The following is a 20,072-nucleotide window of genomic DNA, read 5'->3' as shown; positions in this document are numbered from 1 at the left end:
TTGCGTCGCATTCCTGTGTGCACATCACGTGCGATGTCTGTGAGGTGCAATTTGAGCCATGCATTTTGTATGGCTGAAATCGCATCCACACCAAAATGGAGCAGGACCCCTTTTTCCCACCGGCACCTGAATTGCATGGGTGTTTACAACTGTGTTTTGCAAACTGTTTTGGGGTGTTGTTAAACTAGAACTGATGCCGTTCGTTTGCTATGCAATGTGTCGCATCAGTGTGAACCAGGGCTCGTAAAAATCGTAGTTGCACACACAACCAACCAGAGTAAGCTGGAAACCTGGCTGTATTGTCAGTGGTATCTGGATCACAAAGGTTCCAGTAATGTCTGCTGGGAATATTTCCTCCAATTTTGTGTTATTTTAGCTTTCTCAAATCGTAAAAAGAATATACAGCTAATATGGCGTTTATATTGCATTATCCATTCTTGTAGGGGGTTGTTAGCTATAGACCTGGAGTGTGTTTCTCGGTAAAGCTATTGTGCAATGTCTGTTAAATGGCGACATTTTGTGCTGACTAGAAGCACGTGAGGCAGTACAGTACACAAAGCCACTGAGCTCTATCGTGCTTGGCCCAGCCTTGCTGTAATAACACCAGACCGGTCAGTCTGAGGCAGCACCGCTCTTTACAGCTGAACAGGATATACCGTGCGGCCACTTTGTAACCCCTTATTATTAATCCAACACTTTACAATTAGCGTATCACAAAAAGAAAACGTTACAAGCAACCGCTTTCCCCACGGTACCATCTTGTTTGCCCACCAGGGTTACAGTGTAGCCGGCAAAATTCGTTGTTTTGTTTTATATTGTTAAAACAAGAAAAACTGCATACGTGAAAAGACTATGCTTAACCGAGCAGGGACTACAAAATAAAAAAAAACAGCGTAACAAAGCTTCCCTCAAGACACAAAATGGCGCCCGCGCCACCTCCTCGTTTTCTTTATGTGCCCGTACACTGAGTAAAATCGTTCTATCGCTAGTCATATACAACCAATGGCAGACAGTACAATACGATTTCCCGCCCTCACCAGTTATGTACACCCAATGGCAATGCAATAACTCTCTCCCGCCCTCACCATCCCCGTACAGCCAATGATAGTACGCATCCGCCCGCGCTACAATGGCGCCTCGGTACTAGCAGAGACCATGTATTTTCAAAGGGGGGGATTTAATGCTTAAACTATAGCGGATAACAGTATTTATTCGACAATCTATAATAATGAATGAATAAATAATCAAAGAAATTATATAAGGTATTTGCTTTCGCCACCCTGGTTTCTGTCGATACAATATGTAGAGAACAATGAGGAGGCGGAAGTAGATGGTACAGTCCACCGTGGCGATGAATTATTCATAGAGTGGGCGAGGCTACACTGCTCTATATAACGAAGAGCCCAGCGGTCATTGCGCACTCTGCATTGCTGTTCTCTTTGTGTTCTGTACATCAATAAGGTAATGTGTAATGGCGGGAGGCTTTGTTGGATAGATGGGAAAAGACGGTTATTTTGCGGTTTCGGCCTGTGAGTGTGTTTTATACGGTAACCAGTTTTGCGGTTACCGGTCACCTCCTAATGTAGTGCATGATGCGTCGCCTTTGTGTAGACGGGGAGTGGAGCGCCTGAAGGGAATGACTAGACTCCGAAGCCACGCTATCCTAGCTGCCCCTCCCTACCGCCTTCCCGGGTTCCAATTCCTAGCGTGTGGTGACTGGAATTGGGGCAGGAGTCGTGCAGACGAATGACGTAGGTTGCTCGGCGGCCATTTTGTGGACGAACACGTTGTAGTGACTGGCCGGCTCCATTTTGTTTCCGCAGATCTCATCATGTCGTCTGACGAAGGAAAGCTGTTTGTCGGAGGACTGAGCTTTGATACCAATGAGCAGAGTCTAGAACACGTGTTCTGTAAATACGGACAAGTCTCTGAGGGTGAGTTTGTAGGAAGATGTGCTTGAAATAAGTTAAGTATTAAGTGGCTGATCTCTAATGACTTCTGTGTTCTTTTTATTTTTAGTGGTTGTGGTGAAGGATCGGGAGACCAAGAGATCACGTGGCTTTGGATTTGTCACTTTTGAGAATCCAGATGATGCAAAAGATGCCATGCAAGCAATGAATGGAATGGTGAGATTTTTTCTTTTACAACATCAAATCTATTGGGTTGCCATGCTTAAATCAAGAGCAGACATTATAGGATTTGGGCTGTGGGGGGGGGGGGGGTGAATATGTATATTATTGCTCTCATTTAAGGGTTGGGGTTTTTTTTTTTTTTTTTTTTTTTTTTTCCCTTCCTATTTGGAATCAAGTATCTATGCTGTGTAGCCCACCGATGCTTTTAGGAAGATTGTGTGTGTATACCCTTGTTTAAAAAGGCATGTTTTCTACTTGAATTTATATTTCATCAGTGTTATATGCAAATTGAGAGCTGCATATACTGAACAACCATTTAAGGGTTAATGTGTAAAGTATTCTGCAGTTTTTTTTCTCTCCCTTTCCTACACCTTATTGTACTTGTAGCCTTCATAATCACTGAAGTGTGCTTTTCTTTAATGCAAATATTTTATTTGGTTTTAGTCTGTGGATGGACGTCAGATTAGAGTTGATCAGGCTGGAAAGTCCCCAAGTGACAGGAGAGGAGGCTACAGAGGCGGCTCATCTGGAGGAGGAAGAGGTTTCTTCCGTGGAGGTAGCAGCCGTGGTATGTTTTATGGTAGTTAGAAATGTTTGGCCTTAAGGTGGATGTATACCCAGTGAAGTGAACAGCCTCAGTACACAGGGCTGAAACCAATCTCCCTACAGAAGTTTTAAATGTGTCTACTGTCTTCCCCTTGAATTTACATCGTGTAAGATTTTTAATTCCTCATTCTGCTGTGTAGCTTGGAGTAAAGGGACACACATTCTCCCCCCCCCCCCCCCCCCCAAGTTATATAGGCAAGGACTTGCAGAGCTTTCCTGTGAATCAGCTAATCTATAGCAACCTCCCACAACAAAGGTCTGGCTCATGTCTTGGGAGAACTTGTCAGCCAAGTTATCGGTCTGATAGCAGAGCTATGAAGCGGAAAGCCATGGGACTTGTTGCTTTGGAGAGAGATGAGAAAACATTGCAGATTTTTCCAGTTCTAATTTCATAAATCTGGTTTACTTTCACTTTAAAGAGGATGTGATGTATACCTGATTCATGAAACTTGAGCTGGAAACATCTGCAGTGTTATGTCTCTACTAAGGCCAATGGCTTTCCTCTGCTTGCTCCTGACAAGTTCTATAAACTGATCAAAAAATAGCCTGAATTGTCGGGGTGGGTGCTATAAGTTGGTTGAAAGCTGGTCACTTCAAATCACAGCTCTGCTAGTCTTTCCTCTAATCACTTGTCTCCGTGTATGGCAAGACTCTTCCCCTTGCTGGAACAGGAAAAGTCTAACAAAGTTCATTTTCTGAACAGTATATAAAGTGTAAAACAGCAGATATACATGAAACTTGTGTAGGGGAGAATTGTTTCATCCCTGTGTAACATCTGAGGCTGTTCACTTCACTGGGTATATGTGGTTTTACTACATCCACTTTAAGATGGCATTAGGATTAGAAAAATGTCAAGGTACATGCCACACAAATGTTGTCAACATGGATTTTACCGTACATGAAATGTTACTGTAAGACCCCCTTTGACACTATGTGGTTTCAGGTGCTTAAGGGCTAAAATTCCTCCCCTCCAGTGTGAAGGCCTGAGCGCTTTCACACTGGAGTAAAGTGTTGGAGCTTGCAGGATGTTTTTGATAAAAGTCCTGCAAGTGGCATATTGGGAGCAGTGGGTGTATACACTACACTGCCCCTGACCATTGAAATGGGCACCACTGCCGAAGTGCTTGGGCAGTGGTGCTCTTTGGGCAACCTTAACCCTTGAAGTGCAGCTAAAACTAGCAGTGCTTTACAGAAAACATGGCTGAGTGTGAAAGGGCTATTGTATTATGCTTTGTATACTAATGTGAGTAGGGCTGCGACTAACTATTTTCATAATCGGTTAGTAACCTTAACAAAAATGTGTCAAATTGATGGTAATTTTCAACCAGTGATGGGGAAAATTTGGAAATTGAAAATTCCTTTGACTAAGAAGTTTCCTGACAGTGTATGGTTTTCATTCAGAAATTATTCATTTTAAAAACAAGTGAAATTTCAAACAATTCTTTCTTTCAGCAAATGTACAAAGATTTTTCACCTGAAAATTGATCCGTATGGCCAGCATAAGGCTCGGTACACATCTAATGCAGTTTGCTTTTGATCTTTTTTTGCACATGTGATTTTACTGCAATTTGCACTTTTTGCGCAGATTAAAAAACTGCTGCAAAAACGCATTACAAGCTTTTCTTCAGCTTCTCCATTGAAGTATATTTAACCAATAAAGCACTATTGTGCATTAAAAGTCCCTGACCCTTTCAGATGTGAACATGTCCCATAGATGCGAACTGTAGTGCATTTCTGCAAAAAGCACCATAAAACGCATGGATGTGAACCGGGTCTAAGATGTTTAGTAACATAATGGGGTAAACTAAAACAAGCCCTTTATAGTAGAAAAAACTGATCACTACTGTAAGGGGTTCATTTTACTGTAGAACTGTAGCGATTATTTGCTTTTGTACTATAAAGGGCTTTTTAGATTTTTTTTTTTTTTTTTAACCCCATTATGTTACTGGCCAACTATGAAAATGGTAATCCTATTGATTTCATAATTGTTTCAGCCCTAAATGTGAGCTTGGGTTCTAAAATTTGATCGACTAATACCTCAAGTGTGGGGCATTCACTATTTACAGTGGGGTGGGGGGGCTTCACTTTATTCCCCTTTCCAACTCTATTGCCGTCATAAGGGATGAATAACCTCCTTTGTGATAGCTGGGGCTGTGACATGCTCTCTTAAAAGAGTGGAGTCTAAAACCCTGATCACTTCAGAGCCTGGGGGGGGGGTGCTCCTCTATACTGGCATTCAGAGCATTAAAGTGTAAACTAGACCCTAAGACTGCTTGACTCACTTTTCCTAGCCTGTTGAAAGCTGAAAAGTGATATCAGGATCATGTCTGCAGCCATGGTCCTGGTAGGACATGCCTATATCTGTTGGAAGCAGTTCTAAGGGCTGAAAGTGGTTAAGTGTGGGGGGGGGGGGGGTCTTGGCTAGGTGGATGCATAATCGGGTCTGATTCATCTGGTGCTCCTACACTAAGAACTGAGCAGACACTGCCAATCGGCAGCTGCAGACAACTCTTGTTAAAGCACTGAGCTGGGGAGAAGGGCAGTGGCTTGCTGATGTGGTGCCTGGGGACTCGGCTGAAAACATCACAGGCATACAAAACTTTACTCCTGTAATCCCCAGGAGAGGTACAGCCAAATGTGCTTTTTTTTTTTTTTTTTTTTTTTTGAGGTTTGAATATGATCTCCTACTATAGGAAATCTAAACGACTGATACAACATGGCTTGCTTTTCCTTGGGTATGGTGGCTGCTATATTCAGGCTAACAAATTACCTAATGCAGTGTTGGTCATTTTGGTCTGAAAACAAAGTAAGACTTGCATGTCTTGTGTAGATTACTTTTCCTTAGACACATGTAATTGTAATACAACACCAAATGTATTTCAGATATGAGCCAGGTTTTCTCATTTAGTAGCCTGGCTTCAGTGCTTGGGCCCCTTACAAGTGTCTGAGGGAGTGGGTGTGTTGAATGTGTGCCATTTTATTTTCAGTTTGACTTTCTGCTGCTACATGAAAGCTAACATATTTTTGTGATTAAGGTGGAGGTGACCGTGGTTATGGAAGCAGCCGATTTGACACCAGGGGTGGCTATGGTGGTGGATCCCGGGATTATTATGGCAGGTAATTTTATTTTTTTTCTGAATTGTGAAGTACATTTTTATTTATTTTTTTTTCCTCCCCTATTGGGCAAAATAAAATGTGTTTTTACAATTATATATATTTATTTATTTAGTGGCAGGAGTCAAGGAGGTTATGGGGATCGCTCAGGAGGAAGCTCCTACAGAGACAGTTATGACAGCAACTATGGTAAGTTGTGGCAGAGGGGTGTGATGTGAGGTTTTTTTGGGGGGGGGGGGGTTGTTTTACTCTAGTGGTATCTGGATGGGTTTGCTTGTAAATAGCCAGCAGCCCAACAAATGCATGTCTATAAAAATTTTTGTCGAGGCTTAAAAGGCTCTACAATCATTAGCAGTGGGGCTATGTGGGTTGGGCTTTAGTGTAGGGGTAAAATGCTGGGATCTGACAACTGCTTCAAGTGTCTTTACAACTGTGCCTGCTTCTTGTCCTCAGCCTCAAACGAGTAAAATACCTTCCTGACTCAAGATCGTCCTTCCAATGGCTGTATTTATAAAGATTTTTGGAGCTTCGCTGAATCAATAATGTGTAGTATGTCAACTTGTGTTCACTTTTTTTATATAAATTTGGTTAATCTTGACAGCCTCACTGGTAGAATGTGAGCAGCTGTTCAGAGGGCGTTATCCTTTGGGCATGCTTGCTTTTACTTTTTGTTTCATACTGCTGTTCTGAGGCTGCCGATACGTGAAGCTCTTATTTGTAAATGAGCAGATTCATGCTGCAGGAAATGGCTTTGCTCAGCAAATGGGGTGATGCTTCTGCATTCGCATCCCTGTAAATGGGTATGTCTCCTACTACAGCGTGGTCTTACTAGATCTCTTGCTGTTATGTAAATAGTCATGGGATTGAAACCGTGAGCTTATTTTGAGCTCTTATTGTTTAAAAATACTTACTACTTTTTTTTTTTTTCTTTGTGATGTGCAGAGCCTGGGCGCACTGCAAATGACAGCTGTACCACCTTGATATAACTAAAGTGAACAAATGGATCTGTCACAAGACGTTCTTAAAATGTTTGTTTGTATTGTCCTTTTTTTATACAAATATTTCATTTGAATACTGTACTGAAGTGGTTACAGAATTGTATTTACTTTCTTTTTGGCTTCACGAAGCCTATTAAAAGACAGTCTGAAAGAAACGTGCTCCTGAAATTACCTTCTGCACAACACTAAAGTGGGACTTCACATACTTCACGGGGGGGTGGTGGGCAGATTGGCTTTAGTCAACTTACCCAAAAGTGCTTGTAAGGAACTGCATGGCAAACAGTAACACAATAACTAGCTTTAGAAAAGGATCTAAAAAAAAAGGGGTTCTATTGCAGGTTTTTTATGCAGCATTTTAAACCTAGAAGTATGGCAGTGTTTTCCACATATTGGAGATGAGGGGAAATTATTTGCAAACTTGCTCCTATTGGTTTTCAGTGTTTCAAATATCTAGGGAACTGCTTCAAATTTTAGTTTGGCTTTTATTCTGGAACTGTTTAATGGACAGTAGTACACAAGATTGACATGTGCAAGCTTTTGCATATTTTTAGACTGAAGGTTTTGTTTCAGGGTTTTTCCTTAAAGAATCCTGTCATAAAGCAAGTGATTAAACTTTTAAAATGGTGCTTAAATTTTAAGATTAATACAAGTAAAATCAGTGTGGTGTCTGGTTACTAGCCCTGCACTTGACTGCTTCTGCAGGCTGAATAGTATCCTAAACAGATTTGCAAGTGTCCCCTCCCTTGAGCAGTTGTATGTGTAAACAAAGATCCTGCTAGTCACAAGGTATCACAAAACCTTGAACAGACCAACATACATGCTGGTTGCCCAGTGAAAATTGTTTTTTTTTTTTTTCTATCATTACCAAAGATGAACAAATTTTCACCCATTTTAAAGTAATGGGTTAATGTATACCTATAAGAGAAATTAAGCTAATCCTGTTGACTGCTCTTAATGGCAAATTGCAGTGTCTGCAAAGCATCAGACCCATGGCAGTCTGCTTTTGTGACAGCCCCTTTAAATAGGAAACTTGTGAAGCTGATACAGGTTTGGGACACTTTTGGTAGTGGGCAAGATTTAAATTCGGTCAGGTTTTAGACATTACATAATACTTCCTGTAACGACCTCTGGAAGTGAGTAAATCTTAACGGCAACAAAAACTTGATGGATCTAATACTTTCCCACACTCCACCATAGACATGTGGAATAGGTTTGGCATTTTGCATGCCTACAGTAAACATGTACACTTTTTTTTTTTATTTTTGTGAATTGGGTTTTTCTGCAGAAAGTTTACAGCACCTTAAATCCTGTGTTGAAAGGGATATGTAGGCTGCCATTTCTTACGTCTGAAGATGCTAGTTGCTGATCATCAATAATTAAATTCTATTTAGAATTAACATTAAACCAGTGCAGACAAGCCTTAATTTTCATACTTTGAATTTCATGACTTCAAGTGTTGAAACTGGATCAACTTGATGAAGCAGATGGCAATTGTAGGCTGGGTTCACATTTTGTCTTGTGGGACACCAAATGTGATTCAAATGGAAATCTCACTGCCTTCCTATTCAAATCATGGGATTATTTGCAGTGCACTTTGGGACTATTGTGTTTGATGCACCTAAATTGGGTTGTATGGGTGTTCCACCAATGTAATCTAACTTTCAGTTGCAATGCATTTTGCAGTGTCAACATTGATGCCAGTGGGCAGATTGCATACAGAGTGAAATGCCAGAAACGCTCATTTTTTCTGCACCACATGTGAACTCTGAGCCTATAAAGTAGATCATAAATGGCAGCCCCTATTTCTAATTCAGCTGACATGAGATTGGGTCTGCCAAGTTATGCCACTTGTCTTGTCCAACTGGCTAGCCTGCACTCAATACTTAGCTTCTGTTGTAAGTCTGCAATATAGTATAGTTGTGCCATATATAAAACAGCATAGATTCCTAACTGTAGCTAGTGAAAGCAATGTTAGTACAATACTGTTACCTTCTGAGAATCCTCTAAGTACAGAAGCTGCATTTTCCTTGGAGAAGTCCAGTGTTGTGCATCCTGTGGAGCCTGACGAAAGCTGCTCATGGCTAGTTCATTTTCGGAATTAGTGCGGTAGTTTGAGGTAACTCTTTTGCTCATGTCCACATCCCTTTTCCTCCAAGCTCATGTTGTGCCTGATAAAGTTAGATTGCTCACTGATCTTGGTACTGGTGTGCTCATACAATATAATTGGCAAGCATTCTTTGGTTATTCAGCAGTCTGGTTCTATAGCATTTCCCCAGAATCTGTCCACAACCTGCTGGGTATTTTCAGGTGCTACCAGTACTCCATGTAGTTGCTTTTCCCCATGTCCCCACGCAAGCTACATATGTTAATGTTCTACCTGCCAAAGGATTTATAATGCTTTTGCCTGCCACTTATTCCAAGCTATCGTGACTTGCACAGTATGCCACGCTGCAAAGCCAGGTAGGTGACCGTTGGGTTAGTAATGCAGCTTCCCATGTCACCTCTGCCTCAGTGGGGTGGTGATCTTCCTGGCTTTGGATTGTCATAAGGTGTGTAATCTATAAAGTCCGCTTGTATAATTGCTTTTGGCAGGTGAGAGTTAATGTATTGGCAATTTTCAGTTTACCTGGGGCTTTACTTCAAATAAAACAAATGCCTTACAGCTGCAAACCAGACTTAAAAAGCCCCACCCTTAGACATCTCATTTTTAAACAAAGTGGCATCCATTTTAAACTTGTGTTCTCCTTGTTTCAGGATGACCATAACAGCTAAGCTTTCTGGTGCTGATGGATTGCTGTTTGTACAGTATTGTGGGACTTCTATAAATAGAATCATAGGTAAGTTGGCTTTGTCATGCTACTATATAGGCAGTTTTGTTCACACCCCCTCTTTGAAAACTGCAGTGTCATACAGATCTTGCAGCATGGAGAACATTTTACCAACCCCAAGTCACATTCAAACGCCAGCTTTTTAGGCTCCCTTCACATCTAGCAATTTGTGGGCATTTCAAATGTGTTGAATAAAATTGGCACTCTGGTGCAATTCAATGACAACTAACACCCCTTTCACACCAGGGCGTTTTGCAGGCACTATAGCATTAGAAAGCATGCCTGCAATCCACCCTAAAAACTGCACCATCGTCTGTAGTGTGAAAGCCCTCAGGCTTTCACACTACAGCGGTGTGCTGGCAGGACGTCTGAAAATTCCTGCCAGCATCTTCTTTAAAGTGGTGTGTTTATCGCTCCTCCACTGCTCCCCATTGAAATCAATGGGGCAGCGCTGTAATACCTCTAGCAAAACGCCGCTATTGTGGTGTATTGCCAGCGGGTTTAACCCTTTCTTGGCTGCTAGTGGGGGTAAAAGCACCCCGCTAGGGGCTGAAATGCAACACAAATCCGGCGGTAAAATGCCGCTAAAAATAGCAGCGTTTTACCACCCATGCTATGTGTGGTGTGAAAGGGGTCTCAGTGTGGTTATGCCTTGGTAATTGCAGCAAACGGCTAGCTTGTTGCTCAAAAGTAAGCTGCAGCATGATTTATTGCAGCAAAGCTGCACTGCATTTAGGCGACATTGCAGCACGCATGGTCAAGTGTCATTTTTCATTTTGCCAGCATTGCAGTGTGATTTGGAATCCAATTTTTGCTCACAATTTCTAATCATGTGAACGGGCCCTCACAGAGCCGAGTGATCACCTGACTGCTAATTGGTTGGATCAAATTATGTGAAACACTGGAATTTGTTTTCAACTACAGAAAAACCCATAGTAATGGGGGGAGGGGGGGTCTCAACTTGTGCTGCTGTCTTAAAGTGGTTGTAAACCCCAAAAACCTGCAAGACAAAGTCATGAGCTAGTATGCATAGCATACTGGCTTATGTATTGCTTGGATCAAAGCCCCCACAGTGGTCCTCAACCACTCCAGTTGGTGACATCACTTCTGGCATGAGTTCTGGGTATCGTGGGCTGTGATGTCACTCCCATGCATTAGACTGCCGTTACAGCAGCTCCCACGCTAACTGAAGCAACGGCATGCAAATACAGGGGATATCTCCTTAAACACTTTTTGGATGTAAAAATGGTCAAGGGTTTACAACCACTGTGTTCCCAGTTTGGCTGGACTGAATGCCTTGAGCAAGGGGGTTCTGTAGCCAAAAATGATTTGGCTATGATGCTGAATGACTGACGCACAGGCAGTGGTCTTAAACTTTCCTTTCTTGGAGAACAATATTGGGATGTAGCCACTCTTGGTAGGCAAGTTTTGGGCAAAAAAGGGTTCAAAACGAATGCAGCCAACCAATGACTAGTAAACCACAACATATGAAGTGGGATTTTTAGATATTCTTAAAAAAAACTGACTTTAATCTGCATTGGAGGAACTTAACGAAAGATGAAAATTTAACATGTAAATTAGATGCTGGCCTAACTTTTTTTTTTTTTTTTTTTTTTTTTTTTTTTCTAGGTGTGGAAAGAAGAGTTTTTTTATTACAATAAAAAAATTGAATACATCACTTGTGTGTGCTTTTTGTTAGTGCTTTAGGCACATATGTACTGAAATGTCAAAGATCCAGATCAGTGATATTTTGGTGAGTGCGCTGGAAGCCCTAATGTGGGCCATTTGACCCAGTGTGTCAGCTTTTGCTAATCTCTCTCAATGATACTCTGAATTATGTGCAGGGCTGAATGCATTAAATTCTCAACTTTGGGCTGGCTTGTTAAAAAGGTAAAATGACAACTGCTTAAATATTAAGAGCCGGTTCACACTGCAGGCGATGCGACGCGCCTCGCCGCAGTGTGACAAGTCGCCCCCGTTCTGTACAATGGAACCGTTCTGAGAGGAGCGACTCGAGTCGCTCCGACTCAGAAAAAAGGTTCCTGAACTACTTCTGGGTGACCTCGGGGCGACTTGCATTGACTTCTATACAGAAGTCATCTGCAAGTTGCCGCTGAGGTCGCGGCGAGGCAAGTCGGTCTCGCCTCGCCTGCAGTGTGAACTGGCCCTAACCTTCAAGACCAAAATACACATACAAGTGCATCTTCTATAATGCATCTACTTAAAACATACAATTTTTGAATGTATACAATAAAGTAATATTTTGTTTAGGACTTGCAGCTAGTGAACACAATTTAATATCACAGAAAGTTAGTGTGGCATGGAGGTGATCAGCCCATGGCACTACTAAGGTTGTATGAAATCCCAGGTTGCCTTGATGGTGGCTTTCAGTTCATCTGCTTTGGGTCTAGTGCACAGCTGAAACGACTTTACTGTTAGCTGGTGTCGGTCACATATAAATGTCATTTGCACCACACATGAAGACCTCTAAATCTTAACAGGCAGCCTGCTAATTTGGTCCCCAATAGATATTTAATCACTGGGCACTTAAACAACCTTAACCAGACCAATTTTCAGCTTTTGGTGCGCACATTTTGAATGAGTTTTGTCTTTTTTTTTTTTTTTTTTTTTTTTTTTTTTTTTCACACATAGAGCTTTCTTTTGGTGGTATTTAATCACCGCTGGGTTTATTTTTTTTGTGCTATAAGACCAAAAATGCTGTAAAATTTTTCTTGTTGAATTTAGCAGGTTAGTAATCTTTTCTTAAATTTTGGCCAAAATTTAAACTACATATCTTATCACAAAGACCAAATATACATTTGTAATTTACCAGAGTCCACACGCTAGGGTGCCAATATCTTAAAATTAATAACACCTGAAGTACTGATGGCCTATCATTTCTTGAGACCCTAACATGCCATAAAAGTACAAATTTCCTTTTTTGGAAAGACATGACATTCCAAGGTATTTAGTAAGAGGCATGAGTTTTTTTGAAATTGTCTTTTTCCTACAATTTGCAAAATCAAGTGTTTGTTTTCCCCATAAAATTTTTTAATGTTCTCACACACAGCATATGCATACCACAAATTACACCCAAAAACACATTCAGCTATTTCTCCAGAGTATGGCTATACCACATGTGAGACTTTTACACAGCATGGCCACATACAGAGGCCCAACATGCAGGGAGCACCATCAGGCGTTCTGGAGCACCCAGGCAATTCTGACATTTCTCTCCTACATGTAAAAAATCATCATTTGCTAGAAAATTACATGGAACCCCAAAACGTTGTTTTTTTTTTTTTAAGCAAAGACCCTAGAGCAGGGGTCTCAAACTGGTGGCCCTCCAGCTCTTGTGAAACTACAAGTCCCATCATGCCTTTGTCTGTGGGAGTCATGCTTGTAACTGTCAGCCTTGCAATGCCTCATGGGACTTGTAGTTTTGCAACAGCTGGAGGGCCGCTAGTTTGAGACCCCTGTCCTAGAGATTACAATGGTGATCGTTGCAACTTTTTTTTTATCATGCACAGTATTTGCGCAGCAAATTTTCAAACGCTTTTTTGGAAAAATGTTGTGCTAAAAAAACAGTAGTTGGCCCAATGTCTTTGCATAATGTGAAAGATGAAGTTACGCCAAGTAAATAACATGTCACGCTTCAAAATTGCACACGCTTGTGGCATGGCGCCAAGTCACTAGTTAACCACTTGGGCTGACAATTGGTCCGGGGCTTAAGGACCAAAGGTCTTTTTACAATTTCGCACTGCTTTAACTGGTAATTGCGCGGTCATGCAATGTTGTACCCAAACAAAATTTGCGTCCTTTTTCTTCCCACAAATAGAGCTTTCTTTTGATGTTGTTTGATTGCCTCTGATTTTTATTTTTTACAACATAAAAGGAAAGACTGAATTAAAAAAAAGCTATTTTCTACTTTTTGTTATAAGAAAAATCAAACTAAATTTTAGTCATGCATTTAGGCCAAAATGTATTCAGCCACATGTCTTAAATAAAAAAAAGAGTAAAGCATATATTTATTGGTTTGCGCAAAAGTTATAGCGTCTACAAATGAGTACATTTTCTTTAATTTACACAGCTTTTAATTTATGACTGCCTATCTCCTTTCTTGAGGTGCTAAAATGCCCTCATGACCCCTTTTTTTTTTTTTTGCAAAGTAGACACCCCAAGGAAATTGCTGAGGGGCATGTTGAGCCTATTGATTTTTATTTTATTTTTTTGTCCCAAGTGATTGAATAATGACACAAAAAACTAAATGATATATTGCTCACACATGCCGTAGTTATATGTGGAATTGCATCCCAAAATATTTTCTGCTGCTTCTGAGTACGGGGATACCACATGTGGGACTTTTTGGGAGCCTAGCTGCGTACAGCACCCTGAAAACCAATCACTGCCTTCAGGATTTCTAAGGGTGCAAATTTTTGATTTCACTCCTTGCTACCTATCGGTTTCGAAGGCCATAAAATGCCAAAATAGCACAAACCCCCCCCAAATGACCTCATTTTGGAAAGTAGACACCCCAAGCTATTTACTGAGAGGCATGTTGAGTCCATGGAATATGTTAGCAATCGCAGGGATCAGGCCTGACTGCGTACGCTGCAGTTATGTGTTTTGTAAGTGACTGATCGATACTGGACTTGGGTGGGCTGGGCGAAGGGGCAAAACGCAGGTGCTAGCAGGTATCTGGGCTGATCCCGCTAACGATGCCTTTTGGATCAGGGGGTTAAACCTTTATTGGGTAATAAATGGTGGGTGCCCTGATGCTATAAAAACCAAACTAACCAGTCACCCGTAACACTGTGATCACTGGTGAAAGGGTTAACTAGGGGCAATCGGGATTAAAATCTTTATTAGGTAGTATATGGGGGTCCCTGACGCTATATGAAAACCTGACGGGGAACCTAAATAACTAACTGGCTATCCAGCGTCACCAGTGACACTTAAACGGTGATCGCTGGTGAAAGGGTTAACTCTAGGGGCAATCAGGGGGTTAAAACCTTTATTAGGTTGTATATGGGGGTACCTAATGCTATAAAAACCTGGCGATGAACCTAAAAAAGTAACTAGCTACCTAGCGGCACCAGTGACACTAATGCAGTGATCAGAAAAATGATTGCTTAGTGACACTGGCAAAAGGGGGTGAAAGGGTTAACTCTAGGGGTAATCGGGGTTAAACCTTTATGGGGGGGCTACTCTGGACCTAACACTAACTGCCCTGACACTATACTGTCACAACTGACACTAAATGCAGTGATCAGTAAATAAATGATCACTGCAATGACTGGGAGGGGGGCGATTTGTTCCTATGTGTACCTATGGGTCAGTGTAGTGATTGGTGCACTTACTATGTCCTCTCCTCGCAGTCCGGTCAAAAAGACTGCCCGAGGAGAGTGACATCACTTCCTCCCTGCCTGTGTTTACACTACACAGGCAGGGGAAGCTTCTCATTCGCCAGGAGCGAGCGACAGGGGATGGCCAGAAACCCAACGGCCATCCCCTCATCCTGGATCGCTCCTGAAGTGAAACGGACCGCTGCAGCCAGCTGGAGGGGGTCCGATCAGAGCCTCCACCCGCTGGAAGGCAAGCACGTACGGGTACGTGCTTGTGCCTGTACATGCCATTCTGCTGACGTATATCTACATGTGGAGGTCCTTAAGGGGTTAAAACATGTAACCATTAAAATTTAAAGTGTCGCCTGTGGGGATTTTTGAGTTAGAGGAGGTCAAGGCCAAAATTTATTTCTCTCGCTCTAACGTTCACAGTGATAACTCGCGTGTGGTTTGAACAGTTTTTATATGTGGGCGTGACTTACGTATGTGTTCGCTTCTACTTGCGCATGGAGACATGGGCGCTTTCATTTTTTTTTTTTTTCATTCTAGTTTGACATTTTTTTCCCTAAAATAATTTTTTTGATCACTTTTATTCCTATTACAAGGAATGTAAACATCCCTTGTAATAGGAATATGGCATGAAAGGTCCTCTTTACAGTGAGATATGGGTTCAATAAGACCCCACATCTCTCCTAGGCTGGGAAGCCTGAAATAAAAAAAGGCAGAGTATTGGTAGGGTTAATTTTCGGTGAGCAGCACTGCTGACACTGATTTCTTCCCCCTCCGCTGTACCAATCGGTACAGGGAGGGAGGAAGCGATGTCATAACAAGACACCGGTTTGTTTACAACTGATTGCTCTGTCAAATGACAGAGCGATCACGTGGTGAGCAGCCATTTACCGTGATGGACCCGGCGGTCACAGATGCTCTCGAGTGCGCAAGAGTGGAATTCTGGGGGGACGTCATATGACGGCCTCTCAGAGTTAAACAACCGCCCTGTAGCCGTCATTCGGTTATGGGCCGGTTGTTAAAGAACTGTAACTTATTGCAATTCCATGAGCATGCATAATTTTTAAAAATGTGGCATGTTGGGTATTTACTCAGCATAAGTCCTTCACTCCCAAAAAAATTTAGTTATCTTATATTTAACATCCGGGACCACCTGCTGTTAAACATTGGTACGTTTACATTGAATACCATTGTTATGGCAGCTACCATAACTCCATTATTTTCCAAGAGGGCAGTCTGTCTGCTTTTAGATGAGAGGTCTCTGCAGCGGATTTGCCACAAGATCTCTTGGTGGTCATCTCCCTGGCTTGCTGCTGCAGTCAGTAGCAACCGAGACTATCTGATCCTTTCCCCTTGGAGGTACTAAGTCAAGCAAGGGAATGAAGGTGCCCACTCGACTGACGGAAGCAATGTCAAGCGTCACTTGCACCCAATGGCCTTACAGGGACTTTTGAATTTTTTTTCTTAAAAAAAAAGTCAAGTGTAAATGTGAGGTCTTTCTGGCCCCCAGATCTCTCATTATAGAGGTCCTGTCATGCTCCAATCCCCCCCCCCCCCCTTTTCCATTACAAGGGATGTTTACATTCCTTTAAAAAAAAAAAAATTGGACCACTTTTATTACAAGGCTGTGCTTATGCCCATAAGCGAAAGCATATGCAATTTATGCCCATATAGGTAAACAGTGTTCAAACTAAAAGTGTGGGATCTCCACGATAGTGACATTTTTGCTATATTTCTTGCTCACTCCAACGAACAAATTGGTAACCTGTAGAAATATTTTAACATTGCCTATGGAGATTTTTAAGTGTTTGTCGCCACTCCATGAGCAGGTGCAATTTTGACGCATGACATGGTATCCATTTATTCAGCGTAACAACATCTTTCACAATATAATAAAATTGGGCAACTTTTAAATGTTTAATTCAATCCCCAAAAAATTTGTAAGACTGCTCTGCAAATACGGTGTGACATAGTATTGCAACGACTGCCATTTTATTTTCTAGGGTGTCTAAAAATAAAACTTTCAAATTTTATATGTATTATTTCTACCAAACAACCCACCTGATTTTAACTTGTAAACAAGTTTGAAAGATAGGCCTGGTGCTTAAGGTGTGTGGGTCCCCCCCCCCAAATTTTTATTTTTTTACAATTGTTGCAAGATCCGTCTTTGCACATACATTTTATTCCCTAGGGCAGGGGTGTCAAATTTTCAAAGAGGGCCAGATTTGATGAAGTGAACATGTGTGAGGGCAGATCATTTTGCCTGACATTCTTTGGACCATTACAATTTGGTTTAAGTGCGTTTTTGTCTGAGCACTTATACACTGCCCAACAAGTATTCTCAAGCACTGACAGATTACATACAGGAGAAATTCCAGCCTCCTATAATGGGCTTAGAACAGTTGTCATATGGCAGCCTAGGAGGTGGGACTTCCTATTACAGAAGCTGCCAAGTAAACAGGAGATTCTCCTGTATGAAATTTGGCACTTGTCCCACCCACTCCACTTCCAAATCACCAGGGGTGCTGTATTAAACTGGAACACACTTTGGACATGCCTGCCCTAGGGTCTGTGATTTAAAAAAAAAATGTTTTAGCAGTCATAAGTAATAACATCACCGGTACAAATAACCAAGGTTTGGTTTTGGGTGTGTGACTTCCCTTGTGCCCTCTCCCTGTAGGACAAAGGCCCCTTTCACACCGAGGCGGTTTCTCTTATATTCACCGGCCGACACAGCTCCTCTCTGTAACTAAATGGGTTCGTTAGCCTGCCACTAGGAGAACTAGGTAAAAATGTAACAATACACAGAACTGTCAGTACAGCCCAGGGGGGCGGACCCTGTGCTAACAACCCTCCCTGCAGTCTCAGTTTTATTTTGCCTAGTGAAGGAGAATGACCTAGGAACCCTGCGGGCCCTTTGGTCCATTTTTTTTTTTTATGCTTTTGCGCAAGATGAAAGTTCCTGGGATCTTCTATCAACTGCAGGCTGGGTGACAGGCTGGTTAAGTTATCCTTGTAGTCCCCCCAGTCCAACCATCGAGCATGTGCAGGTCGCAGATAAGGCTCGGCAGGCCACGACATACCTCAGCTCCAGAGGTGGTCGGTGAGCTTCAATGCTCCAGGGTATACATATGACCGGGCTACTGATGTCTGGATCACAGTATACCGGGCCAGCAGCCACCCTGTAGCTGCGCAGTAGTGGGTCTGTGACGGAATGTCTCCCAGATCTTCAGGACTGGTAAGTATGGCTCTCCCTCCTTCGGGGGCTGAGCAGTGGGGCATTCCCTGGGAGGTCAATTTGGGGGCCACCTCACCTCCTCTCCCACGTCCCTATCTCCCCCCCCTCGAGGGGGGGCTGCATGTGCTGCGGGCGGTGTGTGTATGGGGTTCGCTGGGTCTCTCACCTGTAGGGGGTCTGTACGGCTAGTGATGGTCCTGGTCCCGGTGTGGGGGGTCCCAAAAGGTGTCTGTGGAGGTATTCTTGCTGGTTGAAGGCAGCGATGTTCTATGATTTTTCTTGTCACTGCATGGTGCTGTCCGGCGCCCATTTTGACTGAGGACGGAGCAGGTTCCCCTTGTGAGCCTCAGGTGCCATGTTCTATGGGATTTTCCTATTGGCATTGGCGGCCATTTTTTTTGAAGCCCGATCGCTTTTCACCGCAGTTCTCTTCTGACAGCATAACATGTGCTCTCACATGCTGTTTTCTGTGTCCACTGTGTATACAGGACGCTGGATGGCCTTTTCCTGAACGCTGGTGCAAGCTCTGCAGATCGTTTCACCACTATTTTCTACAGCTGCGGCCTACAGTTTCTTCACTCTTCACGTGGGTAACCTCCTGGGGACTACAGGCACAGCTAGTAACCATCACGGAACCCCCCAGGGTGGTGAGTCTGGCACTAGGGACCCCCCAGGCGGCGGCAACAGGAGGGAGGGACCTTCACTGTCCTAAGTCCCCTTGCAGGTGGCAGACAGGGTAGGGTCAGCATGGCTTCAGAAACTGGTGTTTCTTCCCCCGAAATCCAGGCTATTGCAACCGGGTCACCTGCGGATATCGCTGTGCCCATGGACACCCTGACTACGGTCCTTAACTCTTTTGTTGCTAAAATAGAGGCGGTGCGTGGAAGGAAAGGTGCACGTAATAGGCCCCTGCCCCCGTCCTCTGGGGAGAGCTCTGATGCAGACTCGGGCCCTGCTGCGGCTGGTGACCCCTGCTCTGACCTATTAGACGAGGCTGACCAGGACCATTAGGACAGCGAGGATGACTCCGGGTCCGGGCGCGACAAAGCGCTTGCTGGAGCACTTATCACAGCTCTGCGTGATACCCTGAAGATCCAGGAGCCAGCGGATCCCTCTGCTGATGTATCGGTCCCTTTTGGGTCCCGCAAGCCAGCACGTTCACCTAAGGTGTTCCCGTATTTGGCTTATTTTGTGAAGTTCATCTACAGGGAATGGGGTTGCCCGCAACGGACCTTTTCGGTCCCCAAAAACATGGCGGTGCGTTACCCCTTTGAGGAAAGCCTTCTCAAGAAATGGTCGGCTCCTCCAGTCGTGGACCCCCCAGTATCTAGGTTAAATAAAGTAACCACGATCCCGGTTGAGGGGACTCTTGCATTCAAGGATCCCACGGATAGGAAGGCCGAAGCGGTGGCTCGTTCCTTGTTTATGGTTGTGGGGTCAGCCATGCGACCAGTACTGGCATCTGCACTGGTGTCGCAGACACTGACTGAGTGGGCAAAGCTTTTGCACCGCGAATTGGGAGAGCAACAGGCCTCCCCTCTCTGTGTGGAACTAGCAGACCAACTGGTGCAAGGCCTTAAGTACGTTTGTGATGCGGCCCTGGATACTCTCCCTCTGTTATCCAGGGCTTCAGTGTCAGCTGTGATTCTGAGGTGCCTGATTTGGCTAAAATGCTGGTCTGCTGACCAGGCATCCAAGAAAGCCCTGACGGATCTTCCCTTCCTTATCGACCGGAGCTTCGTTGGATGACATTATCAAAAATGCCACGGGTGCTAAGAGTACACTACTCCCACAGGCCAGGA

At 43.2% G+C, this 20,072-nt stretch overlaps 1 protein-coding gene across 6 annotated transcripts; it reads left to right on the top strand.

The window, feature by feature from the left end:
• Positions 1-1,312: 1,312 nt before the first annotated feature.
• On the top strand, positions 1,313-11,353 carry LOC143974533 (cold-inducible RNA-binding protein B-like). 6 transcript variants are annotated; one of them, XM_077476038.1, is made up of 8 exons: positions 1,313-1,461; positions 1,824-1,934; positions 2,020-2,126; positions 2,577-2,700; positions 5,774-5,851; positions 5,968-6,041; positions 9,605-9,687; positions 11,308-11,353. In XM_077476038.1, the coding sequence occupies exons 2-7, from the start codon at positions 1,832-1,834 to the stop codon at positions 9,620-9,622; spliced, it is 504 nt and encodes a 167-aa protein (XP_077332164.1). In that variant the 5' UTR covers positions 1,313-1,461; positions 1,824-1,831; the 3' UTR covers positions 9,623-9,687; positions 11,308-11,353. The 6 variants fall into 6 exon arrangements, with proteins under 6 accessions (XP_077332164.1, XP_077332166.1, XP_077332165.1 ...); XM_077476040.1 differs by having other exon boundaries at positions 1,314-1,461; positions 5,774-5,855; XM_077476039.1 differs by lacking the exons at positions 9,605-9,687; positions 11,308-11,353 and adding an exon at positions 6,306-7,005 and having other exon boundaries at positions 1,314-1,461; positions 2,577-2,688.
• The last annotated feature ends 8,719 nt before the right edge of the window (positions 11,354-20,072 follow it).

This window comes from Lithobates pipiens, unplaced genomic scaffold (genome assembly GCF_037356315.1).
Source record: "Lithobates pipiens isolate NorthernLeopardFrog02 unplaced genomic scaffold, aLitPip1_a1.2 Scaffold_13, whole genome shotgun sequence".
NCBI lineage: Eukaryota > Metazoa > Chordata > Amphibia > Anura > Ranidae > Lithobates > Lithobates pipiens.
Note: the sequence above shows the minus strand (reverse complement) of the source record. Positions and strands in the feature narration are given on the sequence as shown.

Coding starts and splice junctions, on each gene's coding strand:
- LOC143974533 (XM_077476036.1), top strand. CDS start 1,832: ATGTCGTCTGACGAAGGAAAGCTGTTTGTCGGAGGACTGAGCTTTGAT. Junction 1,935..2,019: donor ATACGGACAAGTCTCTGAGG/GTGAGTTTGTAG, acceptor TTTTATTTTTAG/TGGTTGTGGTGAAGGATCGG. Junction 2,127..2,576: donor TGCAAGCAATGAATGGAATG/GTGAGATTTTTT, acceptor ATTTGGTTTTAG/TCTGTGGATGGACGTCAGAT.